The 27,972-nt window shown below is 41.9% G+C and overlaps 1 protein-coding gene across 1 annotated transcript in view; it reads left to right on the forward strand.

Annotated features, from left to right (window-relative positions):
• Window positions 1-320: 320 nt before the first annotated feature.
• The window catches only part of ITGA11 (integrin subunit alpha 11), a 229,127-nt gene continuing 201,475 nt past the window's right edge, over window positions 321-27,972 (forward strand). The window contains exon 1 of the mRNA XM_044662398.1: window positions 321-389. Within this exon, the coding sequence (XP_044518333.1) occupies window positions 338-389 (52 nt within the window). The 5' untranslated portion in view covers window positions 321-337. The remainder of the gene's footprint in view (window positions 390-27,972) is intronic.

Genomic DNA, 27,972 nt, shown 5'->3' on the forward strand with positions numbered 1-27,972 from the left:
GAGCGCGGGGGGACGTTGCCTGTGGGAAAGAGAGTCCTAGAAGGGGGCGGGGGTGGGGGTAGAGGGGCGGGAGGCAGAGGCTGGGCAGTTGCCTGGCCTGAAGCAGAAAGGGCCAGCGCCAGCATTGGCGAATTGGAGGAGTGTGCTCGTCCCTCCTCCCGGCTCTACTCGACCCCTCCCACTTCCTCTCAATGAACTGCTCCTGTCAGGGAGCCGGAGGGGAGCCGAGGCAAAGAGAAAACTTTCTCCTCAGCGCTGCAGGCTGACACTGGCTCGCTGCCTCCAGCGAGCGGCTGGTCTGAGCGAGTGGACCCGGCAGCCCCAAGAGCACTTTGCCATGGCCTTGCCCAAAGGCTTCTTGGTAGCCTGGGTGCTCAGTTTATGGCCAGGTAAGTGCCGCCCTCCGGGTGTCTGTTGGCTCGAGTGTCCCTACCGCCACCATCACCTCCACCTCTACAGCGCTCAGGGAATTCTGCATGGATTTGTGGGTCTATACGTACTCTGGGCGCTCAGCGCAGTTTGGGGGAGCATTGTAAGGACTTTAAGTCATTCCAGGAATTTCTTTTGAATTTCATCTCAATCAAAGTGTCTTTCAAGGAGGAGGGCATGTGTAGGCTGCCTGGAGCCTCTATTTGGATTTTGCTAGGGCTTGGTGTTTGGGGTTTTGAAAGTTAGAGGCTGATGGGACAACAGCGCCGGATCTGCAGAAGCAGCCCCTGAGCGGTCCCTGGCACATCTCGGTCCCCGGAGGCTGGACCAAGCAAGCCCCAGGCCCGCTAAGGGAAGGAGGGGAGAGTCATAACGGGAGGGGGTGAGTGGCAATGATTCACAAGAGCCAGCGAAGGCTCTAGAACTTCGGGAGCTGGGACCCCCAAACGTGAGGAGAGCTGGTGCAGTGCCCAGGGCTGCCTGGGGAAATTGGTTTTCTCCTAGAATGGGCAGGCAGGAGCGGAGGGCTCTCTCGTCCCTTATTGCTGGGGTCCTCCTGGGAGCCACAGAAGACGAGACCCTTGGCCTGAGCTGAAAGGGAAAATTGTTTCTGTACTCATGGCCTCGGATCAAATCGGGGCGCACGGGAAACTGTGCAGGAGCCACTCTTTAGCACAAGTGGCTCACCCCCAAAACTGGCTAGGACGCGAGGAGGAGGGGCCGTATTGCCCGTCTTTTGGGTAACGGAATCCCCTGCCTCGACGTAGCTGCTTTGGCTCCTTGGGGACCGCTGGAACATTACAGGATACCCCCGGCGAGAAGGGAGCATCTCGTCTCCCTTTCTTCTCTCTCTCTCTCTCTCTCTCTCTCTCTCTCTCTCTCTCTCTCTCTCTCTCTCTCTCTCTCTCTCTCTCTCCACCTCCCTCTTTTTTCTCCTTGCCCCTTCCGAATTATGCAATTACTTAATAATCCAAGAGAAGCCGCAGCCGAGGCTCCCTCCTCTGTCTAATCCAGACCATGTGTGCAGGCATATAACACGTTGACAAATTTGGGTTTACGTTGTGCGCGCAGCCCCTAAAGTGAGACTCCAGGCTCGTTCCAACCCAGAGGGCGCTCAGTGCTGCGCCTAGCTCCGAGGTACCGAGACCCTTCTGGGTAGTTGGGACCGGTCGACTGCTCCTAGATGGCACATGCTTTTCTCGTTGTCCCAACAGTGAGAGGGGGTCTCCCGTGAGCCTTGCAGCCAGAGTTAGTGTTTTGTAATTTGGAAACTCCATGCTTTCTTGAAGGGGAGTTGGGGGGCAGCTGGGTAGCTCAGTGGATTGAGAATCAGGCCTATAGACGGGAGGCCCTAGGTTCAAATCCAGCCTCAGACACTTCCCAGCTGTGTGACCCTGGGCAACGTCACTTGATCCCCATTGCCCACCCTTACCACTCTTCCACCTAGGAGCCAATACACAGAAGTTAAGGGTTTTTTGTTTTTTTTTAAAGGGGAAAAAAAGATAAGGGTTTGAAAGGGGTTTGGGGGAAGAGGAGGAAGGGAGATATCTGACCCCTAGAGAGCCAGAAGCCATAGAACCCTGGCTAGAGAACAGGAACTCCTGGCTAGCAGTAGAGGCAGGTCTATTGCTATTTTGGACATGCTATTTTGGGCAAATCTGGACCTCAGTTTCCTCATCTGTAAAATGTGGGGATTAAACAGGAAGGGCTTTAAGGTCCCTTGCCATTCCTCTTTATGATGTGGGTTCAAATTCTGCCTCCACCTTTTACTGCTTATGTGAGGAATGAATTATATGGTCTCTAAGATCCCTCCCCAATTCTACATCTAAGTACCTAAGGTGGTTGGTAAAGAAATGACTGAGAAGGGATGGGGTAGGAGTAGGGCAAATCATCTTAAGACCTGAAATGGCCCCACAAATCAGGATTTCTTACACCTTTGTATGACCCTCGGAAAAATAACATGTTAAAATTTTTTTTAAAAAACCTTTTGATTTCAATGTGATGGGTTGATGTTTAGAAATTGACTTGCTATTAAAAAGATCTTTTTGTGAAGCAGATGGTGATGTTTTTTATAAACCAGAGTATTGGGTTACAGTTCTGGGCATTACACTTTAAGAGGATCCTGACAGACTATGGTGCATGGGGGTGGGGAGGTGTCTGGAAAACTATGTTGTGCGAAGAAACTGCTGGTGATTAACCTCCAGAAGAGACTCGGGGGAATGAGATCCTCTGTTTCCAAGTATTTGAAATGGAGTCATGTGGTAAAGGAATTAAACCTCTTCTCTGGTATTCTTAAGGAGAGGAGTATTCATGGGTAGAAGGTTTAATTTTGCTGTTTGATTGGACCTGTGATTTCATTGGCATAGGAAATGCCCATAGAGGAAACTACCTCTGTCGTTGAGTGTGTCCAAGTCTTCATGACACCGTTTGGGATTTTCTTGGCAAAGATATTGGAGAGATTTGCCATTCCTTCTCTGGCTCATTTTTACAGATGAGGAAACTGTGGCAAACAGGATTGAGTGATTTACTCAGTGTCACACAGCTAGTGTCTGAGGTCAGATTTGAACAGTTTTTCCTGACTTCGGTCCCATTACTCTTTCCACTGTCCCAACTCCTGCCTCCAGGAAATCAATAACTTGTAGTCATAGAAAATGAGAAACTATGACTTACCCAGGATCTCTGAATCAATACATATGAGAAAGGGGACCTGAAATGTCATAACTCCGGAGCTGGCCCTTTATCTCTCATGCCACAAAACCTCTGGTGCAAATTAGAGAGGCAGACTTCAGCCCAATGTAGAGAAGAAATGTTTTGGTCCTACAGCTGTCCAATAATAAAAGTATCTATCTTGGGGGGGCGGGGAGGGAGGAAGGATTAAACTCTTTGTTCTAGGAAGTGTTTAAGCAAAGAACAAATAGCTAGCTACCATTTTTTTTAGGGGAATCCTGGGTGAATTGGGGACTATGCATGTTAGATTTTCTTAATTATCAGGCAGCAAAGGATTGATTAGTGAGCACTTTCTTTGTGAAAGACTGTCCTAGAAATATATAGTATGTGACTTAATATTTTCCTCCCTTTGGAGCCTTACTTTACTGCCTAATTAAGGAGGTAGGAAAAACACATTTTAAAAGGTAAAAGACACAAGACAGTGTGAGGTAAGTACTGTAGAGTGGTGCCATTGGGAGTCATAGACCCCCTGTGGGCTGGTCGGGGAAGTCTTCATAAATTTGACCTAAAAGGGTAGGTAAGGTTTAACTTTCCCTTAAAGCAGGGTTCACTTTTATTCTAATGCATTACCTCACAGGAAAAGGATTGCTTTGAGAACTGATCAATGGATCCTCCAAGAAGGGGTTACAATCTACTATCCTCTGGCAATAAGATAAAGCCAGCCTTGTTCAGCAGAAATTGTGCTGGATTTGGAGTTGGAGGATCTGGGTAAAAATCCTGGCTCTGACACTTGATTTCTCTTGGCCTTAGTTTCCTCATCCGTAGAATGAGAAGTTAAGGAGATGAATAGATTTTTCAAGCAGCTAGATGGCATAGTGGACAGAGTATTGGGTCTGGAGTCTGGAAGATTCATTTTCCTGAGTCCAAATCTGATCTCAGATACTTACTAGTTGTGTGGCCCTGGGCAAGTCACTTTACCCTGTTTACCTCAGCTTCCTCATCTGTCAAATGAGATGGAAAAGCAATGGAATAGCAAATCACCCCAGTTAGTATCTCTGCCAAAAAAAGCCCAAATGTGGTCATAAAGAGCCCAATACAACTGAAACAATAAATAACATAAGGGGTGTGGACTAAAGGCTCTTTAAATTTCCTTCCAGTTCTAAATCTATTATCCTATTAGGCAACTAGATGGCACCATAGTGCACAGAGCACTGGGCTTCAAGTCAGAAAGACCTAAATTCAAATCTAACCTTGGACATTTACTAGCTGTGTAAGGCAAGTCAGTTAATTTCTGCCTGCCTCAGTTTCCTCAACTTTAAAGGGGGGGTAATAATAGTACCTACTTCCCATGGTTGTTCTGAGGATTAAATTAAATAATATCTGGAAAGCACTTAGCACCATCTCTGGCATATTGTAAGTACTATGTAAATTCTAGCTATTATTATTATTATTTATTTTTATAGTTCCTTAAAATGGATGTCATAGAATCATAGATGTAGACTGGAAGGAACCTAGTCATCTAGTCCAACCCCTTCATTTTACAGATTGAAGGAACAGACCACAGGGGTTGAGTGATTTGCCCCAAGTCACATAAGTAGTAAGTGGTAAAACCAAGGACCCAAATGTCAGCCCAACAAAACTATCAGTTGCTCCCTCTGTGACCCCTTTAACTTTCCTTTTGTCCATTCATCTCTATCACTGCGTATAAAGGTTTCCTTATAATATAACTACTCTGTTCTTTTGGCTGTACTTTCTCCTCTTTTATTATTTCAATGAGTCTCCCCAGATTTCTTTATACCAACCTTAATTACATTATAATTACTTTGATACACTCTAGGCTACATACAAAGTTAGCAAATGTCAGCAACAGGATTTGAACCCGGGACTTCTTGGCTCTAGGTTGAGTGTCATCCATGCACATACCACAATTTATTCATTCATTCCCCAATTCTTAGACTTTTGGTTGTTTCTAATTTCTATGAAATGATAAAAATGCTGCTAAAAATATCTTTGAATATAGAGCTTTTGATGAATGACTTCAGATGGGAGTTTGCTAAGAGAATAAGTCCCAGCAGGAGATTCTGTTTTTTAAAAAACTGAAATGCCAATGCCCTTAGCATTTACATTTTTCTGTTTTGATCCAGGCCTATGAGAAACACAGCCTAAAATTTTCAAGCTCAAAACAGCTATCAAGCTATCACCTAGACTCTTTTTCAAGGCTATTTCTCTTTTAAAAGAGATGACTTGTAAACAAAAGATTAAATGCACAAATTTTAGGCACTGCAACCCAAGTAAAGTAAGGAATCTCAGCCTGCCTCAAGGGAATTTTGTGGGGAAAGAGGAAACTAAGGTAACCCTTTAAATCCCATTAAGTAGGCACCCACCAATTTCACTGATGCTAAGGCTGGTCTCATCTAACGGGACCATATTGGGTCCTAAATTGAAAATCACAGAGGATCAAAGTGGGAAGAAAACTCAAAAGCTATCAACCAATTAGGAAGTGACCACCCAAGCTCCATAGTGAAGGGAAACCCAGTGCCTTCTAAGGCAACTCATTTCACTTTTGGCCAGCTCTGCTCATGAGGAAATGTTTCCTTACCTCAGGCCTAAGCTTGCTTTTTAGCATTTCCTGCCCCATTGCTCCCAGGCTGCCCTCTGGGGCCAAGCAAAACAAGCCCAATTCCTCTTCAAATACTCAGGGAGAGCTCCCATGTCCCCACTCAGCCTTTTCTTCTCAAGTTAAACGTCCCCAATTCCTTTAGCCAAGCCTCACATGGCAGGCACAACAAAAGCTGGACAACAGAGCTCTTTTCTTTGAAATGGTTTTCCCTGGACACCTTTAAGGATGTGGAACAATGTCAAGGGAGATGGATGCCTGTAGGAGGACTGCGAGGTGATAGACACTGGTCCTGAGGAAAAAAGGCATCCTCTAGGTAAAGCAAATACAAGTAGACATTTTGGTCCCCACATTTTCACAAATTCATCTCTCTCTGCTCCTCTTTACTACAAGGACTTGGGCTAGACATGGCAAATAACTGGGAGAAGTAGAAGACAGACAGGGAGCAAGCTGCAGGATCCTATTGGTCTAAAACAACAACAACAACCACCAAAAATAAACCCCACAAACCCCAAAATTCTCATATGTATACGATCAGTATATTATCAGCATATTATACCTCTTTAGATAGCACCAACTTTAGGCTTAGCTTCATGGTGGTAAGAACCCCTTCCTCCCACAACATATAAATGTGTGTATATCTATCCTTTAGCCACATGTGGCCCTTTGGCAACATTGCCCTCATTTCTTTCCTCCCCCTTTAATGGTGATGCAGAGGTTCATTTTAACCCAATTTGACTTCTATGGAAGTATTATAAGGTAATGGTAAAGGGAAACAGAGATAGAGAATTGCTCGAGGCCTGAATCTCCCTAGGTTTGGCAGTACTAGATAATGACACTTTGTAATTTTTTCTTTAATTTGCTTTTAATTTAACTTTTTTTTTCAATTATCTCCTTTTACAATTATCAAAAATCTACTTTCTCTCTCTTATCCCCCAATGGAAAGAAGGGGGTGGGGGGTTGAAATCCCTTATAACAAAAATGTATAGTCAAATAAAACAGATTTCCTCATTGACCATGTAAAAAAACCATGAAACTTAGTTTTGATGAAATGGTGGGTGCCTTGGCAGAGCTAAGAGTAGGAGCCCTGAGGGGTCTGAAAAGTCTAAAGAGGGCTCTTCCCTGTTCCAGAAGCTCCTCTGCTCTCTCTCAAGCAGATGATAACATAGGTTTCAGGGTTGGAAAGGACTTTAGATGTTAACTAGTCCAACTTGCTTCCTCTGTTTTATAGATGAGTAACCAGAAGAATAAGAGGAGTTTATATATAGGATCGTGGAATTGCTCAAGGTCACATCAGGAATAGAAAAACCAGAATCTGAAAGCAGGTCTTCTGACTCCAAATTCAAGAAGGAAGGAAGGAAGGAAGGAAGGAAGGAAGAGAGGGAGGAAGGAAAGAATGAAGGGAAGGAAGGAGGGAAGGAGAGAGAGAGGGAGGGAAAGAGAGAGCAAGGGAAGGAGGGAGAGAGGGAGGAAGAAAAGAATGAAGGAAGGGAGGGAAAGAGGGAGGGAGGAACGGAGGGAAGGAGAGAGAGGGAGGGAATGAGGAAGGGAGGGAGGGAAGGAGGAAGGAAGGATTCTAAGAAGAAAATGCATCCTCTAGGTAAAGCAAGTACAAGTGGACATTTTGATCCCCACACTTTTTATAGTTTTTATAGATGAAAGGAAGGGATGGAGGGAGGGAGAAAGGAAAGAGAGAGACAAAAGAAGGAAGGAATGAAGAGAGAGAAACAAGAAGGGATGAAGGAAGGACCCTGAAGAACTCGAAATCAGGAGACTTGTGTTTGAATCTTGCCATAGTATGAATTCTCTTACAAGGAAATGAGGATCTGAGGAGCACTGGAAAAGCAATTTTGGGAATGAAATAACTGGTTAGGAAGATGGCATCTGATAACAGGATTTGGATTTCTAGACTGGAGTTTAAAATAGAGTTATGTCTGGCTCTTGGTCAGGGATGGAATATATCTAACAAGAGTCAGCAAAAATAGCTTTGCAGGGAAATTTAATTATCTGATGAAGAGGGTTGCAAATTGAAAATAGAAATATTAGGGTAAAAACTATTCCCATACGTCTAACAAAGCAGATACCATAGGAATAACATTCGTGGCGAGGCTCATTAATTCATGAGAGACTCTATTAGAAAAAGAGGTCTGTATTAAAACTCAGATGGTTCTACAAAAATGCAGATTATGGGTAATACATATACTCTTAACCAAAGTCGGTAAATTTGACATCATTGGTTTCACTAAGACTACATGGTCTATGACTTATGACTAATATGTGATTATAGCTATGGGAGGGTATGCCATATTTGAGTGGAACAGATTGATGGATTAAGCCAAGGTGTAGCATTTTATACCAAAGATAGAGTCATATAGGGAACTGGTAATCATGATGTAGAACCTCTATTAATGATCACTGGGAGGAAAAATAAAAGACTATCGTAGTGATATTGTATTACAAACTGCAGCTAGAAAGATAAAACAGATGATTATTTCAGAACTAGATTGGAAACCTGGCACACAGTTATTATTGCAGGCTTCAACTATCTGAACATCTGCTGGAATTCTTGCTATGCAGAGAAGCTGAGAAATTCTTTGTCTTAATGGAAACTTCATTCTTCAAAAGGTGGAGGCAGCAACAAGGAAAGCCTTACCCGATTCTGGTGACTGAAGCAGAAATGACAGAAATTTGAGATGGATAGTCCTATTCCATCTTTGAGTTTATAATACATAGGAGGGGGGAATTCTGATATATATCATAGATTTGGAGATCTCAGCTTGCAGAGTTCCAAGAATGAATCTCAACATTCTTGAAAATTTTACAGAAGTAGTGGATGGGATGGGACGGGACAGGATATCCTGAAGATCTAAATTCTGATCTTAAAAACACAACAATTCTATTGATAAAGAAAAGGAGGAATGACCTAAGGAGAGCTAGGTAAATAGAGGAAATGAATGGAATAACTGAACCTTTAAGAAGTCATTTATAGAAGATGGAAGAAAGAACAAGTAAATGAGAACAAATACAAAATTGGTGTGTGTTCTTGTACCAGTAGTGTTGGAGATACAAAAGTTCATAATGGACAGAAGTTAGTGATTGGTATGAAAGGCAAAAAGAGATTCTTAACTTCTTTGTTGAGGATAAGAAGATCAAAAGACGAATGAGACTACTGTTTGAGGTGGATGAAAGGATAATTTTAGAGAACATAGAACTGTCCAGTTTCTCTTTTGTCTGCCAAATAGAACTATGTTCTGAATGAGAAGAATAAAATAACAATAGTTAACCGAAAACATGTGAGAGGATAAGAGAACATCTCATTGATATCAGTGAACTCAACTCATCAGACCCAAGCAAAAGAGAAAGAACTGCTTTCTTGTTTTCAGCACACTGAAAGAACTGCTAGATTTGATTAATGAACAGCTGTTGGTTAACCTTGAAAAACCGTGGTGCATGGAAGAAGTGTCGTAGGATTGGAAATGTGCCAAAGTTGGCCTGATTTTTGGAAAGAGAAGGACAATAGACTCTTCAAACCACAGGCCAAAGAGACTGGCTTCAATTCTTTGCAAAACTCTCAAACATCATTAAAGGAATGAGAAGTAATTATCATTAAGAACAAATATCATTTCAAGAAGGCAGCTAAATGGCATGGTGGATAGAGTGCCAATCCTGAAATCAGGAAGATTTATCTTCTTTAGTTCAAATCCAGCCTCAGACACTTACAAGCCACGTGACCCTAGGCAATTCACTTAACCCTGTTTGACTCGGTTTCCTCATCTGTAAAAATGAACCAGAGAAGAAAATGGCAAGGCACTCTGGAACCTTTGCCAGGAAAATCCCAAATGGGGTCATGAAAAATCCAACATGACAGAAAAATGACTGAATAACAACAAATAGTTTCAAGAACAAGTCACACCAGACTTAATTAATTTCCTTTTCTGTAAGAGTTATTAGACTAGTAGATTGGAGAATGCCATTGACAAAGCATGCCAGGATTTCAACAAAGAATTTCCAAGGCTCCTGTGCAGCATTTGTAGAAAAAAGGAGGGATGCAGGGTAGAATATAGTGCAATTAGATGGATTAAAATCTGAATGACTGAGCCTAGAGAATTATTATTAATCAATTGATGTCAGTCTAGTAGAAGTTCTGCAGTGGGGTGCCCCCAGAAATCAGTCCTTATCTTTGCTCCATTTGACATTTTTACCAGTCCTTTGATGAAGGTATAGATATCATCCTTATCAAATAATAATAGTGTTTATATAGTACTTACTATGTGCCAGGCACAGTGCTAAATGCTTTATGTACATTATTTCATTTGATTTTTGTCACCCTGGGAGGTGCTATTATTATTCCCATTTTATAAATGAGGAAACCTAGGCAAACAGGTTGCCCAGGGTCACACAATTAGTAAATGGCTGAGGCCAGACTTGATCTCAGGTCTTTCTGACTCCAGGCCCAGCATTTCATCCACTAAGCTGACCAAGTTACCTCCTTAAATGCCAAATTGAGGAGTATGAATATTTTCCTAAAGGAAATTGGGAGCTCTGGCAGGTTCTGAACATGAAATGATATAGTCAGACCTGTGCCTTAAATTATTTTGACAACTATGTGAAAAATGGGTTGGAGAGAGGAGACTCTGAAAACAGGATGTCTAATTAAGAGGATATTAAGGGGTAGCTAGGTGACACAGTGGATAGAGTGCCAGGTCTGGAGTTCAAAGGACCTGGGTTCAAATCTAACCTCAGACACTTTCTACTGTGTGACTCTAGGCAAATCACTTAATTCTGTTTGCCTAACCTTTGCCCTTCTGTCTTAGAGTTGTTACTAAGACAAAAAGTAAGAGTTTTTAAAAGGAGGATATTACAAAAGTTCAGGCAAGAGATAATAAAATCCTGAACCAAAGAAGTACCATCTAAGAGAGTGAAGGGAACAGATGTGGGAGATATTCTGGAGGTAGAGTAAATAAGATAAATTATTGGACTCAGTGGGTAAGAGAGAAAAGAATCAAGGATGGCTCTGAGGTTATGAGCCTGGGTGGACATAATATCTTCAACAAAGATAGGGAAATTCAGAGAAGGAGGTGGATCAGTAGAGAAAAGGAATTCCATTTTGGACATGTTGGGCTGATGATCTGGGACAGAAGTTCAGGAGAAGGATGAGAACTGGATATATGGATTGAGAAGCCATATGCAAAGATAATAGATCAACCCATGAGAGCACTTGAGATCACCAAAGAAAAGTGTGTAAAGGGAGAAGAAAGAAGACCCAAGACAGATGAGTCCCCAGATTTATGGGATAGGAGATGACTGAAGATTCAGCAAACATAAGGAAATCCATTTCCAGAAGAGAGTAATATCCGAGAAGGCAATGGAGGAGAGAGTGTCCAGAGTAAGACAGATCAGTCAAAAGTTTCCTAGAGGGCAGGAAGGATAAAAACTAAGGAAAGGTCACTGGATGAGTGAGCAAATTAAAAATGCCCTAAGGAGCAAACTATATGAAAACGAAAGTGACTGATAGCACAGTCTTTTCTGAGAAAAGGTTTTAGCTAGGCATCCCTGTAGAGAGAGCCTAATCTGCAGTCAAGAAGACCTCAGTTCAAATTCTGGTTCAGACATTCAGTGACTGTATGACTCTGGGCAAGTCACTTGACCCTCTAAGCCTTAGTAAAATGAAGAGAATAATTTGTTGTTCAGTTGTTTTATAGTTGCGTCTGTCTCTTCATGAGGACCCCATTTGGTGTTTTCTTGGCAAAGATACTGGAAGTGGTTTGCTATTTCTTTTCCCAGCTCATTTTACAGATGAGGAAACTGAAGTATACATGGTTAAGTGATTTACCCAGGATCACACAACTAGTATGTGTCTGAGACAAGATTTGAACTCAGGGAGATGTTTTCCTGACTCCAGGCCCTCCACTACACCATCCAGCTGCCCAAAGTTAGCAATAGCATGTGCCTTGAAAAGTTGTGAGGACCAAATGAGATCATTAGATACATAAAGTGCTCTGTAAATCTGAGAACACTATATAAAGACACTAGCTAATAATGGGAGAATAAAGCAGGAAGGGGGAACCACAGAGCTGGAAAGGCCAAAGATGTCTAGTCTAAATCTCTCATTTTACAGACAAAGACGAGATTCAGAGAAGTGAGTGGCTTGCTCAGGGTGTCAGAACATCCTTTTAAAAAGTACTTAAGGGGAGACAGCTGGGTAGCTCAGTGGATTGAGAGCCAGGCCTAGAGACGGGAGGTCCTAGGTTCAAATCTGACCTCAGACGCTTCCCAGCTGTGTGACCCTGGGCAAGTCACTACCCCCATTGCCTACCCTTACACTCTTCTGCCTTGGAGCCAATACACAGTATTGACTCCAAGACGGAAGGTAAGGGTTTTTTTTTTTAAGTACTTAAGGGGGCAACTAGGTAGCTCAGTGGATTGAGAGCCAGTGAGGTCCTGGGTTCAATTGTGGCCTCAGACACTTCCTACCTATGTGACCCTGGGCAAGTCACTTAAACCCCATTGCCTAGCCCTTGCCACTCTTCTGCCTTGGAATCAATTCCAAGGCAGAAATAAAATAAAATAAAAAGTACGTAAATTAGATGATCAACTCACAAAGACTGTAAGCCTTAATATGAATTAATCTATCAGACTATTTCTAATTCTTTCACAGCCATTCATAACCGTTTTGTTCTGACTGGGTCTCACCAGGCTAAAAATGAAAAGGCTCCTACAGACCCAATCCTACGATTGACTGGGATAGGAGTTTTGTTCCTCACCTAGACCATCCTGCTGGGTGGCCGCCCATTCTTGGAGCCTGGCCGCTCTGATGCCAGACTTGGTGTCAGCCCCTCATTGACACAGTCCACTGCAGGTCAGAACTCTCCACTTTAAGAGATCTGCCGACATCCATTGCCCCGGCAGCAGGGGTCGCAGATGTGGAGTACACCATCATGCCCAGCAGCCAGTCACCAGTTAGTATGAACTGGCCTATCAGATCCTTTCTTCTTTGACAGACAATTAAATTGTTGTGGAAGAAGGTGGGGAAGAAGATGGGGGAGGAAAGTTTAAGCCTTGGACATTGCTGGGGAAAAGCAGGTTCACAGATCTAGAGTTGGAAGGAACTTCAAAGGCAATCTGGCCCAACTTTCCTCATCTTACATAGGAGGACAATGAGGTCCCAAGGTCACAGATGTAGCAAACATCAGAGGTGAGAGGCCTTCAGGGCCCTGGAAGAGACGGGCATCTCAGCTTGGTCCTCTGACTCCAGAGCCAGTTGGGGGTGAGGGAGGTGAGTTGTGTTTTTTTTTTTTTTTATTGGTTTGGGTTTTTTTGTTTGTTTTAAGCAGTGGGACCTTTGGGTGTCAAAATAGGTTCCTTTCAGCATACCAATTTGCCCAAGGCTAACCCTGTTCAATCCCTCTTTATCATTATCATCATCATCATCATCATCATCATCATTATCATCATCACTAATAATAGTAATGGCTGGCTTTTAAATAACACTTTAAGGTTTGCAAAGCACTCTACAAATATTATCTCATTTTATACTAATGACAACCCTAGGAAGTAGATGCCTTTAATATCCCCATTTTACAGATGAGCAGAGTGAGGCAAACAGAAGTTAAGTGACTTACCTAGGGTCACACAGTTACTATGTGTCAGTGACTGGATTGGAACTCAGGCCTTCCTTACTCTAGGTCCAACCCTCTACTCACTGGGCTATTTTAAGTGCTTTCATCCTGCCATCTTTTCAACCTATCTCTTCCTAGCTAATGGTTCAGGAGCCATTAAAATTCAGACTCCATCCAGAAATAATTCTGATCTTCACCTTGGACAGGTAATCCACTGGTTTCCATAGCCCTTCCCAAACGCATAGGGGGTTACTGCTTAGCCTCTGTAGGGGGGGATTAGCCTGCCGAGAAGTCGGGGTCAGAGCAGGGCATTTGTAACTTCCTGACTGCCTCACTCTTGAGAATTTGGATCTGTGTCCAGATGTTTATCCACAGTGAGCTGGGGGATGGAGTGAGGCAGAGAGAGACAAGACGGCATGGAAGATTTGCATTAGTCATCTTGCAAACCAAAAACCAGGACCCAGATACTCTGCCCAGAGATTATAAAACTATATGCTATGACCTGTATATCATAAGATGTTCTCTGTCAGAGCCAGGAGACAAAACTGTGTACAATTAAAAACTCTGAAGATGTTCCGGCTGCTAAGGTTTTCCCTTACATCTGCTGTGGGTTTGGAGCTTGTCCGTAGAACCATCATTTGTCGCTCTCTGCCTGAGATTCTGCTTTTGTAAGAAACCGTTAATGGCAAACTCCTTGATAAAGGTCATAAGAGAGAATTCCTCTTCCCTTCCCTTGTCCAGGGATCAAGTTGATAAAGACTTTCTGAGCTCAGTCTCCTCCTTGTTAGAGCCTTTCTCCCAGAGCCCAGAGCTCAAGATGACTCTCACTTCTAGGAGTCCCCCATCCCCACCTGGGTCTGCCCTGCCTTAGGTTGGCAACACTGTCCTGGACATCTCTCTTCCTTCCATCTGCCATCAAAACTTGCTTTAGGCAAACACTCTTGGAAAGAGTCATAGTATCACTGAATGTTAGAAATGGAGAGGACACAGGAGTTTTGGTGACATATGCTTAGGGCCACTCAATATTCAGCCAGAAAGTACTTAAGAAGTGCTCTTTCATTTGTTCATTCTTTCTTTCTTTTTCTTTTTTTTAAACCCTTACTTAATATCATCTGTCTTAGTATCAATTCTAAGAGAGAAGAACAGTAAGGGCTAGACAACTGGGGTTAAGTGACTTACCCAGGATCACACAGCTAAGTAGTACCTGAGATCATATTTGAACCCAGGTCTGGTCACTCTATCCACTGTTACCTTGCTGCCATTCATTCTTTTGTTGTTGTTTTTTTATTTTTTTATTTTTAATTTTTTAAAATAATTTTTTATTTTTAGAAAAAATTTCCCTGGTTACATAAGTCATGTTTTTACTTTACCCTTCACCCCCTTCACCCACCCCTATCCCCTGACTCACCCCCTTCCCCCTGCCCTAGCTAATTTGCATTTCCACTGGTGTGGTCAGTCAAGACTTATTTACACATTATTGATAGTTATATGGGTGTGGTCTTTTCAGGTCTACATCCCTAATCATGTTTTCATTAACCCAAGTGTCCACGCAGTTGTTTTTCTTCTGTGTTTCTACTCCTGCAGTTCTTCCTCTGAATGTGGATAGTGTTCCTTTCCATAAATCCCTCGAATTGTCAATATTGTCAAAAAAATAAGGTCAGACCCAACTGAATGACTAAACAACATCCAAGACTAAGGTTATCACTCCATTCACCATGCCAGGCTATCTCAGATATGCCTTATGTATTATAGGTACCTAATAAATATTGAATCCAATTGACCCTGAATTAAGTGATACGACAAATTCCAAGCATCAGGGCAGTCCTGTGAGAAACCCAAGTACGATTTGGTTATTTGAGAGGAGAGGGTTGCCATTTTGATCATTCAGGATACTCTACCTTAGATGTCACGCTGGAGGCTGTAGACCTTCCAGAAAGCCCAGAGATCAGGGCTGATCTCCTAGAAGACAGTTTACAACTCTGTGGGCATCGCTCTGAGCTGGGCAGAGTTTTTCCATGGTGGCATGTGGGTCATGTTATACCAGAGTTGCTATGGTAATTGCTAACAAACACAACCAGGGCCCACGATGACACTGATGATCAGGAAGTGTGACTCCTTCCCCTCTGACATATGCCTGACAGGTTTCTTCCCCTGGAGCTCTCTCCAGCTGAGCCAACAGAATCATAAGCCTGAAGATTTCCAGAGCAAGGACTGGGATATATTATGAGGTGGATGTGCTGAACCTATAGCTCTGCCTCCCCTTCCCACCTCTGCCCTTTCCCCGGTCCCCATCATCTGCTCTATCATCTCTCCCTGGTGCTCAGTCTGCTCATTCTGCCTTAGATTCCGATGGGACAAACTCATTCACACCAAGGGGCTAAATACTGACCATGTTGGCCCTGTCAGGCGGAGGCGGCTGTGAAGTGGGAGAAAGACCACTGGATTTGGAGTGGGGAAACCTGAGGGATACCCAAGTTGTCATTGTGTGGCAGCTATGTGACCTTAGACAACTCACTTGGTCTCCCTGGACCTCAGTTTCCTCTTCCATAAAATGAGAGGATTGGATTAAAACGGTCCAGAAGTCTAAGATGCCTTCCATCTCTAAAAGTTTATAAAGACAGACGAGCATTTGTTAAACATTTATTATGTGCTAGACACCCAGTTAAGCAGTGGGGATACAAAGGTAGGCAAGCAATAAGTCCCTTCCCCTCAAGGAGCTTGCGTTCTAATTGGGGAGAGGGGGGAGATGACAACATTTAAAAAGGAGGAATACTATTCTCTTTAAATGTTGTCATCTCCCCCCTCGATCTTGTTTGCTTCTGTTTCCTCATCTGTCAAGTGAGCTGAAGAAGGAAATGGCAAACCACTCCAGTTTCTTTATCAAGAAAACCCTATTTGGGGTCATTGAAGAATCTGACATGACTGAAATGACTGAACAACAACAGAGGTGGAAAAAAGAATCCTGGAGATGGGAGGTCCTGGGTTCAAATATGACCTCAGACACTTCTTAGCTGTGTGACCCTGGGCAAGTCACTTGACCTCAATTGCCTAGTCCTTAGCACTCTCTGCCTTGGAACCTGTACCTAGTATTAATTCCAAGACTTTAAAAAAAGAATATGCTTCCGGAGAATGATATGGAAGCAGTGGGGAAGGGGCTTGGTACCCGGTTTGTAGACCAGATAAATCAAAAGTTCACCTATAAGAGCAGGAGTGGAGTCCAAGATTGGAGGTGGAGGTGGGGACAGCAACAAGGACGAAGGTCCAAGTGCAACTAACATACTAACATGGCCTGGAGATGCTTCTGAGTTACAGAGTTTCTCTGAGTCACAGTTTCTTCATCTGTTAAACAGGGGTGATCGTTGGATGACTCACTTTGGCAGTTAACCTATATTAAGTGAGTTGTGGAAAATCCAGTAAGATAAAATATTGCTTTAAATGTTTTCTCTTATGATAAATTTTTGGAGAGGGTGCAGTTTAACTCCAAGGGGAGGAAATTCCAAATGGTAAATATTTAGATACTTGGGCAGGTGGGACACCCAGGTCATACAGCATGATTCTCCCTACATGTATTTTCAACTTAGAAGTAAGATTGAGGCATCTGCCATGTCTCTTGGTGTCCCTAAGGTTCTATCTTGGACCTTTTCCCTCTCTGGCCTCCTCTCTCAAGAAGTCATTTAACATCCATATGCAGATATTTCCCAGATGTAGGTATCTAGACTTTCTTTCTATCAACCACTTAACCAATATCTACCCCAATCTTCTTACTTTACCTATGAAGGTGTTAATGGGTTTATTTAGTGGATAATATTTAATGGTTCATCTTCCTCAAGGAGCTTTCATTCTTATGGGGGAAAAGGGGAAATGACAACATTTATATGGGGATGAAAAAGAGGAAGAATACATTCCCAGGGGGCAGTAGGTGGCTCAGTGCATTGAATACTGGGCTTGGAATCAGGAAGATTCTTCTCAAGGCTGTTTGCCTTCCCAATGTCTGAACCTAAAGGAAAGTAATCTCCCCTCCATAGAGTACAAGCTCCCTGAGGACAGGGACTTTTTCCTTTATAGCTCTAGTGTTTAGTACTATGTTTTGTTAGTAAAAGTTGGTTAGGTTGGCTTTTTGTAGTGCAGTGGAAAGATCATTGGAATTAGAATAGGAGGACCTTGGTTCAAACTTTTCTCTCTGTCACTACCTCTGAGGTCTTGTTCAAGTCATTTCATTGCTCGAGGCCTCAGTTTACTAATCTGTAAAATGATGTGGTTAGATTAGATGACCTCTAATGGCCCTTTCAACTCCAAATATAGGATCCTATGAATATCCTCTGATATCAGAGGTCAGGTGGAATACTTTCCCAGGGCACAAAACAGAATATCTAAGGGTTTTAGGTCATTGCTCCTCCCTCCCCATTGGGAAAGGTACAATGGAGTGGGCATCTTTTCCCAGGTGACTGGCCTCCATATAAAAATAAATATCCCATTCCCTGAGGGTTGGAGGAACAGAAAAGATGAATGGATCCCATTCAGCAAAGGCAGCTTGGAAGAGAGTTAATACTTTTCCACCTACATAAGCCCTGGAATCCACTGGAGCTGGGGGGGGGGGGAAGAAGGAGAGTGATTTTAAAGGAATGATATTTATCTGAAAACTGAGTAACTCAGAAGGTGCTTTTCCAGCGAATGTCCTAAGACCACTTCCTGAGTGATTAGTGGGGAGCCACAAGACTTTGACGCCATCTTCTCGAAACTGCCACATTCTCCCATTTATCTTCAGTCTTGCCCCTCCCTCTATCAGCCAAAAAGGCACAAGCAGTTACAAGAAGCCAAACAGCCTGAATCTTTGGCCTTTTTCTGGCCTTCAGGTATTTTGTGGTGGTTTGGAAACTACTAGATCTCTCCAAGCCTCCAGGCTTTGGAAATGGCTGAAGGTCAATATCCTAGAAAATTATGGAATGTTATATCTGGAATACTGAAGAGGTCAGGAATTTTTTTTACAAATGAGGATGAAGCCAAGGCCCAGAGAGTCAAAATGACTTGTCCAGGGTCACATCAAAGAATCAGATCTAGAATCCCAGGCCCATACTCTGTCCATAATACCACACTGCCTACTATCTTTTTTACTCAAACTCTCGAGATCAGGAAAATAGAACTAGACCAAGGGGCAGCTAGGTAGCACAGTGGATAGAGTGCCAGACCTAGATTCTGAAGGACTTGGGTTCAAATTTGGCCTCAGATACTTCCTAGCTGTGTGATCCTGGGCAAGTCACTTAATCCCAATTGCCTAGCCCTTACTTTCTTAGAAAGGTGATTTTTTTTTTTAAGAAAAACTAGATCAAGCTAAGGTCAGGATCAGAAAGTAAGGGAAGGTGTCAAAATTAAATAATTAAGTGAAATTCAGGAATCAGAATATAAGCCAGGGCTAGAACAAACAGAACTAGGAATAGACAAAATGGCCATGAAGACATAGTAGTAATTCTGCCTTACTATGCGTTAATAGAGGGAGGAGCAATACAAAAGATAAATAGAACATGGTTCATTGATGCTTCAAAAATCTCTCTTTGAGGGATTAGAAAATATTGGAAAAGACTTGTTGGTACAAAAATATTTATAGCTGCCCTCTGTGGTGACAAAGAATTGGAAACTAAAGGGATGTCCCGCAATTGGGGAATGATTGAACAAATGGTGGTATATGACGGTGATGGAATACTATTGTACTGTAAGGAATGATGAACAGGATGACTTTGGAAAGAGCTGGAAAGACTTACATGAACTGATGCACAGTGAAGTAAGCAGAACCAGAACATTGTACATAGTAACAGCAATACTGTGGAATTATCATCTGTGATAGACTTTGCTATTAATAGCAATACAATGATCCAAACATATGATTTATCACTTGTTTATTTGGGTATATGTTTTGGGGTTTTGGTTTTTATAAGATTATTCACTTACAAAAATGAATAATATAAAAACATGTTTTGCGAGATAATACATGTATAACCCAGATTGAATTGCTTGCCAGTTCCAGCATATGTTTTCATCTGCCTTCCTATTCCAACACTTCTTTCTCTGGAGGTGGATAGCATTCTTTTTCATAAGTCCCTCAGAATTGTTTTGGATCATTGTATTGCTTACATCACTGTGCATCAGTTCATGTAAGTCTTTCCAGCTCTTTCCAAAGTCATTCAGTTCATCATTCTTTATAGTACAATAGTACTTTGCCACCACAGAGCTTACAAGCTTCCCTTGTAACAAATAACAATCAGTCAAACCAATCTAATCTTGACCACATCTGCTATAGCACACCTAACATTCTGCATCCCTTACCTCTCCAAGGAAAGGAAGGAGGTATCTCTTCTTGTCTTTTCTCCTTAACAACAACTAGCCTTGGGAATTCAGGATTACAATAAAGGCACAAACCACAACTTCTGTTTTAGATTCATGGTATACAGTAGGGCTTTTAGAGTAGAAAGGGACGGGTCCAAAATGCCTCATTTTGCAGACACTCAATCAGATGATTGATGTTCAAATCTCACCTCTGATGCTTATTGCCAATAACTTCCAAATTTCCTGACTTCAGACAAGTTTTCCTTGGGCTCCAGTTTCCTTATCAATGAAATGACAATAGTGTCTGAGGTTTCTTCCAACTCTGTGGTCTAGGAAGTCAAGGGAAAGAACTCAAAACCAACCTTGTTCAGGAGACCCAACCTATTTCTCTAAATGAGATGGTGGTGAATGGTTCACTGTCTGCACAGTGTTCATTCTTTAAAGCCTGTAAGAATCAAATCAAATACTACCTCACATATGCATGATATTCTATATCAATAACAATTGAATCTAAGCTCCCCAAGAGTAAGAAATGTTTGTTTGTTTTTATCTTTTAGCCCCAGTGCTTACTGTAGAGGCTGGCAATAAGAGATATTTCAAAAATGCTTTTTGAATTGAAATATTAATTGCTAGTGTTGATTAGAAAATATTTATTAAGCATCAATAACAATTCAATATAAAAAGCATTGATGGGGACAGCTAGGTGGTTCAACGGATGGAGAGCCAGGCCTGAAGATGGAAGGCCCTGGGTTCAAATCTGGCCTCAGACACCCTAGCTATGTGACCCTGGGCAAGTCACATAACCCCAATTCCCTACCCCTTACCACTCTTCTTGGAACCAATGTTTAGTATCAATTCAAAGACAGAAAATAAGAGTTTTGATTTTTTTTTAAAGCATTGATAAGATAACTCCTATGTACCTAGCCCTGGTTTGGGTGGTGGTGTTCACCTGTATCTTTGTGTCCCCATATTGGGAAAGATACTGGAGTGGTTTACCATTTCCTTCTCCAGCTCATTTTTATAGATGAAGAAACTGAGGCAAAGAGAATTAAGTGATTTGCCCAGGATGACACAGCTAGTAAGAACCTAAGTCCAGCCTTGATCTCAGGAAGATGATTCTTCTTGACTTCAGACTTTGTACCCTATGCACCACCTGGCTGCCCCAGGGCATATCAGAGAACTGATAAGTCTGAGGCTTTTAGAGTAGGAAAGGACCCTAGGGACCATACTGGCCAACACACCTAAATTTGCAGAGTAGAAAACTGAGACCCAGAGACCTTAAAGAACTTGCCCAAGGTCACAGAGCAAAAGTCAGTGACAGGACTGGAACACCTATCCCTTGACTTCAAAGCCAGCACGGTTTCCTTTAAGCTGTTCTGCACTCTGCACATAAATAAGACATGGGCCATGTTCAAAGAATAGAGAACAGTCTAGCATAATTATGAGGCTGCCTCTCAGTACCCAAAGAGAACTTCAAAACTTAGTTAAGATAAATAAAGACAACAATATAAAACAGCTTCAGTTAATTTCCAGGTGAGTGGCCAAGCCAATGATGAGCAGGTTTCAAGACCAAATATTGGTATCATTCACTTGGGAAATAAAGTCAGCATTATAAAACAGCTTCTACTAATTTCCAGGTGAATAGTCAAGACAATGATGAGCAGAATTCAAGACTAATTTTTTATAAAATTTACCTAGGATTTCAGACTTAGAAATCACAGTGGGACTGGGGTAGTTAAAAAAGGCTTATTGGAAGAGGTAAAACTTAATCTGATTTTAAAGGATGGAGGGGAGAGAAGTACCCCAATAGAGAGGAATAGGGAGGGCATTATAAGAATGATGAAGAATCAGGCACAGAGGAAGATGTATGAAACATGTTAGTTGAGTAATGAATAAGCCAGCTTCACTAACAGGGTAGATTCATAGGGGAAAAGCAAAGTTAGGGTCACAGATTTAGAACTGGAAGGGACCCAAGAAGTTATCATCATTTGACAAATAAAATGTCTGAGGCATTAAGAAGTTAAGATCACATAGTCATTGGCAGACCTGGTATTTTAACCTGTAACCTCTGGCTAAAGATGGTACATGGCCTTAAATGTCCAACTAAAAAGTATGGCCTTGATTTTATAGTCAAAAGAGAGCCATTGAAGAGTTTTGAGCAGGTTAGGCTACAGGGCGACTAGTGGTGCAGTGGATAGAATTCCAGTTCTAGAATCAGGTTCATCTTCCTGAGTAAATCCAGCCTCAGACACTTGCTAACTATGTGACCCCAGGTAAGTCACTTAACCCTGTTTGCCTCAGTTTCTTCATCTGTAAAAATGAGCTGGAAAGGAAATAGCAAACCACTGCAGTATCTTTATCAAGAAAATCCCAAATGGGATCAGGAAGACTTGGACGTGACTGAGAACAAATGAACAACATAAGGCCGTGGGCAAAAATAATATTTTGGCAGTGGTGGGCAAGGTGGATTGGAATGAGAAGAGACTAAAGGTGAGAGGAGAAGTTAGGAAGTTTCTATAATAGTCTAGTCATGAAGTGCTTAAAGCTTGAATTAGGTGGGTGATGATAGAAAGGGGAAGAAAGAGATAGATATAGAGATAGATAGATAGATAGATAGATAGATAGATAGATAGATAGATAGATAGATAGATAGATAGATAGATAGATAGATAGAAAGAAAGAAAGTAATAAAAGAAGAAACTATAGGACTTGGTGACTGGATGGAGGGAGGGCAAAGGAAGGGGACGGACCAAAGGCTAATCAATAACAAACATTTATTGTAATAGTACCTACTAAGCACCAAGCACTATACTGGGTCTTGGAAACACAAAAGCAGAAGTGAAACAGTCCCTGCCCTCAAAGAATTTACATTCCATTAGAGGAGATAGTATATACTTATATCCGTGTACTCTGGAAGACATGTGTTTATATGCTAGATAGAAATAAAATAAATGCAAAGTAATTTGAGGCCCTGGCACCTAGAGAAAATAGGAAGAGCCATGTAGAAGGTGGCATTTGAGCTAATCTTTGAAGGAAACTAGAGTTTCTAAAAGGCCAAGTTGAGGAGGGTGTTTGTTCAAGGCATAGGAAGGGCAATTTGTACATGGAGAAGATAAAAAAGAAATATCGCGTCAAGGGAACTGGAAGTAGGCCCATTGAATGGATTATAAAGAGACAACATATGATAAACCTAGAAAAGGGCAGCTAGGTAGCACAGTGGATAGAGCACCAGGCCTAGAGACAGAACGTTCCCAAGTTCAAATCTGGCCCCAGATACTTATCAGCTGTGTGGTCCTGAGCAAGTCATTTAACTCAGCCTCAATTTCCTCTTCTGAAAATTAACTAGAGAAGGAAATGCCAAACCATTTATTTCCTTTGCCAAGAAAAACCCAAATGGGGTGATGAAGAGTCAGGCAGGACTGAAATGACTGAACAACCCCAGTAGATTGGTACCAGGTTGTGACTGTGATGGACCTTAGTTGTCAAACAAAGAACTTAGTATCTGATTCTGGGAAGCAAAGGCAGTCCTAAAGTTTATTAAGTAGGGGAGTAACATGGTCAAACCTGAGCATTATAGATAAATCTCTTTGACAACTGTGTGGAAGATGAAGGTAGAGTATAAAGACTTGATAGAGGAAGATCACTCAGGAGGTTATTACAATAGTCCATACAAGAGATGATGAGGGCCTGAACTAGGCTAGTGGCTCTGTGAATTGAAAGAAGGGAGCATATACAGGAGATGTTATGGAGGAAGAATAAAGAAGGCTGGAAAACTGGTTAGGTGGAGAGAGGAAGAATGAGGAATTGAGAACAACACCTAGACCAATGATGACTGAAATAAGAAAATTCCAAAGAGAAGTGAGTTGGAATTGTTGGGTGAGATAAAGAGTTGTCTTTTGTTGTTCTTGTTTTGTTTTTAAACCCTTACCTTCTTTTTAAATATCAATTCTAAGACAAAAGAGAAGCAAGGAATAGGCAATTGGAGTTAAATGACTTGCTCAGGGCCCAGCCAGAAAGTATCTGAGACCAGATCTGAACCCAGGTCCTCCCAACTCCAGGCCTGGCACTCTGATCCACTGAGCCACTTAATGGCCCTTATTTTATTTTGGATTTTTTTTAACATGCTAGGTTTAAAAACACCAAAAATTCTATATGGATTTGGGCTTAGGAGAGAGAGTAAGGAAGGATAAATAGATGTGGGAGTCATTTCTACAGAAATGATCATTAAACTCACAGAAACTGATGATGTCAGCAGGGGAGAGAAGCCACTTCTTATGCTTCAGTGCCTAGGACAGAGCTGGTCATGGCATTCTTTGATACTTGGATGGACCTATGATTTAGATCCATCAGCAAACTCCTTCCACAACTGCAGAAACACAAACACTTCCTCCTATTTAAGTCCTTTTCCATTTTTCCAAAGCATCCCCCATAAAGGATCTAGCCCACCTGCTAAAGGACCACTTCTTATTTCCTTTGGCATCCTGGGGATGCCAGTGCAGCATTCCACTTGTCCATCTGTTGTCTCTTATTCTCATTACACAGCTTGCTCCCCTCATTTTCCGGTTACATCATTTCTGAAGTGCCAGTTGTCATTAGTAACATTGCAGTATGTTTATCTCCACCATGTGTCTTTCCACCAACTTTTCAGTTATTTGTACTTTTTTGTCTTCTGAGAATGTGGTGTTCCATGATTCACAACCAAAGAGCATCATCAGGAGACTATTGTTGTTGAAGAAGGAGGCTTTCTGCAGCAGTAAGCCATTTGTGCCCACTGAACACCCTTGGCAGCTTCTCTGATGCTTCAGCACCCTTTCAAGTCTATCTTCATACTTACTCGGTTATAAACCCATCCAAGGCTCTTGTCCAAGATACACACATGGATGGACTAATTTGATAGATTAGCCACCCAGCATCTTCTTGGACAGTATATATTTTTCATCCACTTTGTTTTTTCAGTGTAATTGTTCACATTGCTGTGAATTTCCTTTAGGAAGCTTCCTAGTATTCTGAATTTTTCAGTGCAATTCACATAATATCATCAGTAAATTTCCCTTAACTGGGAAATCCTTTTGTTTGGTCTTTATGAAAGAGATCTTCAATGACACATGCAAACATTGTATGTAGTTAATAGAGCAATGAGGTTGAGGTTGAGAAGAGCTAAGTTCATATCCCTACTAAAATACTCTGTGATTCAGTAAGTCACTCACTGTACCTCTGTTTACTTATCTGTTAAATGAAGGAGCTGACTCCCAAGGTCTCTTCTGAGGTGTCTTCTAATTCTAAATTCTATGATCCTGTGTTTAAATTAGTATTAGAATCTCTCTCCCTTGCCTCCAAATCCATGGAGAGTTAGTTAATGGCAGTTTGGGACTGGAATCCATGTCGCTTTATTTGTGGAAAACTCCTAGAAAGATGCATATAAGAATAAAGACACAACTAGATATGGAACAGACAGAATCCTCACTGCCTTCAGAATATCCAATGCAGGAAATTGTTTTGTGTCATGACGAAAGAAGGGGCCTTGGAATACCTGGATTTGAACCCTGACTCTGCTATTTACTATGTTTCAAGTTACTAACCTTCTCTGGGACTTAGTTTCCATATATGTAAAATGAGGGAGTTAGAATTGCATGTTCCCTAAGGCCTATTTCAGCTCTGATGCCATGATCAATACTAATCAAAATACCAATCAATCAGGACACTAATCAGAAGAAAGTGAAGGTCCTTCCACTCTAAATCTCATGATCCTACGATTTATGGTTGCTTTTGCCTTCTCTGTTACTTTATCTTGTTGTGTGTTTTTTTAACCCCTTACCTTCTGTCTTAGAATCTATACTAAGTATTGGTTCAAAGGCGGAAGAGCAGTAAAGATCAGGCAACTTGGCCAGGGTCACCCAGCTAGAAAGTGTCTGAGGTCACATTTGAACTTAGGACTTCCCATCTCCAGGTCTGGCTTTCTATCCACTGAGTCACCTAGCTGCCTCTTTCTCAGTTATTTTTTGTAAAGCGTCATCCATTATTTCTTCAATTCCTTTCTTTCTTTGAGCAATTTGGAGGACCCTGAAAATTATTTTTCCACTACTGATCTCTTCTCTATTCATCAGATCCTAGATTTAGGGCTGGAAGGGATCTGAGAGGTCAACTCATCCAACTCCCTTATTTTACCAGTAAAGAAACCAAGAAGCTCAATAACTTGTTCTGGGTCACGGTGGTAATGGGTAGCAGAATTGGCATTCAAATTCATCCTTTGACTCAATAGGGCTTCTAGGTGGCACAGTGGATAGAGTGCCGAACCTGAGGTTATCAAGACTCATCTTCCTAAATTCAAAAACGACCCCAGACATTTACTAGCTGTTTGAGCCTGGGCAAGTCACTTCACCCTGTTGGCCTTGGTTTCCTCATCTGTAAACTGAGCTGGAGAAGGAAATGGCAAGCCACTCCAGGATCAGTACCAAGAAAATCCCAAAAGGGATCACAAAGAGTTGGGCACTATTGAAAAAACAAAGTTGTTCAACTTTGACTCAATATCCACCATTCTGTCCACTGTCCTATATAATATATTTATATCTGCTCTTCTTCAAAGGCTTCTGTCCCTTGCTTATGCAGGGCTTGGAGGACAGGAAGAATAGGACTCAAGTGTGATAGACCCTCTGTCACTGGCAAAAAATCTAAAAGCAATCCCAAGCAGGAACTCAGTGGACAGAGCACTATTAAGGAGGCTGAGATTCAAGTCTTGCCTTTGGTGCTTCCTAACTGTGGTGTTCTCTGATCTCCATTTCCTCATCTGTAAAAATAAGGGAGTCAGATTTCTCTGTCTCTGACATTTAGTGAAATTCTTATTTGAATTAAAAACCCAAGAAAGAAAGACTAAGGCAATATTGTTCCCTTTTTAGGAACCAGGGGTAACATCCTGTGCCTAGTACTTTAGGGTAACCAAAGTTCAAACTCAAGAAAGGCTTCAAGAACAAAAGGAAACATCTGAAACAACTGGCTCTGGCCTGGTCACAAGCAAAATATCCACAATGGAATTTAGTCCCTGCTCATTGGAAGGCTACATGTAGGCAAATGCTGACAGCTACTCTGAAGGGAACTGGTTGGGTCCTTGACGTTTTTATTGCATTTAGCCAAACCGTCACTGAGATTTCTGTCCTATCCCCACCTCACCATCTCTGTCCTTTCAGTAATAACACTGAATTCTAGCTTATGTTACTTTTTCTCTTTTGAATTCCATTGACTCTATCCTATCCATTTGTGGTTGAAGTCCCTGGCGTTTCATCAGTCCTTCATTTTTTTTCTCATCTCAGAATGGGAACGATGTCCTTTAGACCCAGGACCAATCTTACAGGCAAAAAAAATGGGGACCTATTTGGTAGGTGGTGCCTGAAAGGCCTTTTCCTGCCCCTAAATGTCTCTGCTACCACCTGGTTGTCTATTCCTCAAATTTCACCAGTTGGGAGTCATTCCTTTGGTTTAACCACTGTCCCTTCTGATATCTTCTGGAAAGCCAGTCCCATCAGGACAGGATGCATTCTGGTACATATTAATTTTTCCTCTGACCTTTTGAATTCTATTGACTCTATATCGCCCATCTGCTGTTGAAATCCCTGGTGTTTCATCAGTCTTCATATTTTTTCCTCTTCTCAGAGTTGGGACAAATGTCCTTTAGACTCCAGAACCAGCTCTACAGATAGGCAAAATAGAAGATAACCTAGTTGTCATTATGGAGGAAGTACCCAAAAGGTCTTTCTGAGCTCCTAATATTCCCCCAGCAAGTTGTTGCCAATGCTTCAAATTTCACCATTTGGGAGTCATTCTTTTGGCTTAAACATTGCCCCTTCTGGGCTCCTCTTTAGAAAAGCCAATCCCACTGGGAAAGATGAACATATTTAGTCTCTAACATATCAGATCCCTTCTCTCATTTACTGGAAGGACCTGAGTCAATATGAGGCTACTTGGTGTGGAGGGATCAAGAAGAGGTGGCAAAAAGAGGAGGGGAAAGACATTAAAGAAGGCAAACTTCAGGCAGATCCAGCCCAGTGCGAGACCCTACCCTTTTGGGGAACTTTGTCAGACAAGTATATTCCACTGGTTTTTGTTGGGAAGACTAAAGGAGAAGTGAGAACAGTAGTTCTACAGTGTAAAAAGTTCATTGCACAAAGAGACTTTGAAGGGAACAGAAGAGGGGGAGGAATATTTGAAAGGCTCCATTTCCTATGAAAACTTATTGATTCAAATATATTCCTGGCACCAGAGACTGTGGCTATTTTTTTCTTTCTTCCCTTTGTAGTTCAACACTTGAGAACACCCCAACAGTGGATGATG

Source organism: Gracilinanus agilis, chromosome 2, assembly GCF_016433145.1.
Source record: "Gracilinanus agilis isolate LMUSP501 chromosome 2, AgileGrace, whole genome shotgun sequence".
Taxonomy (NCBI): Eukaryota; Metazoa; Chordata; class Mammalia; order Didelphimorphia; family Didelphidae; genus Gracilinanus; species Gracilinanus agilis.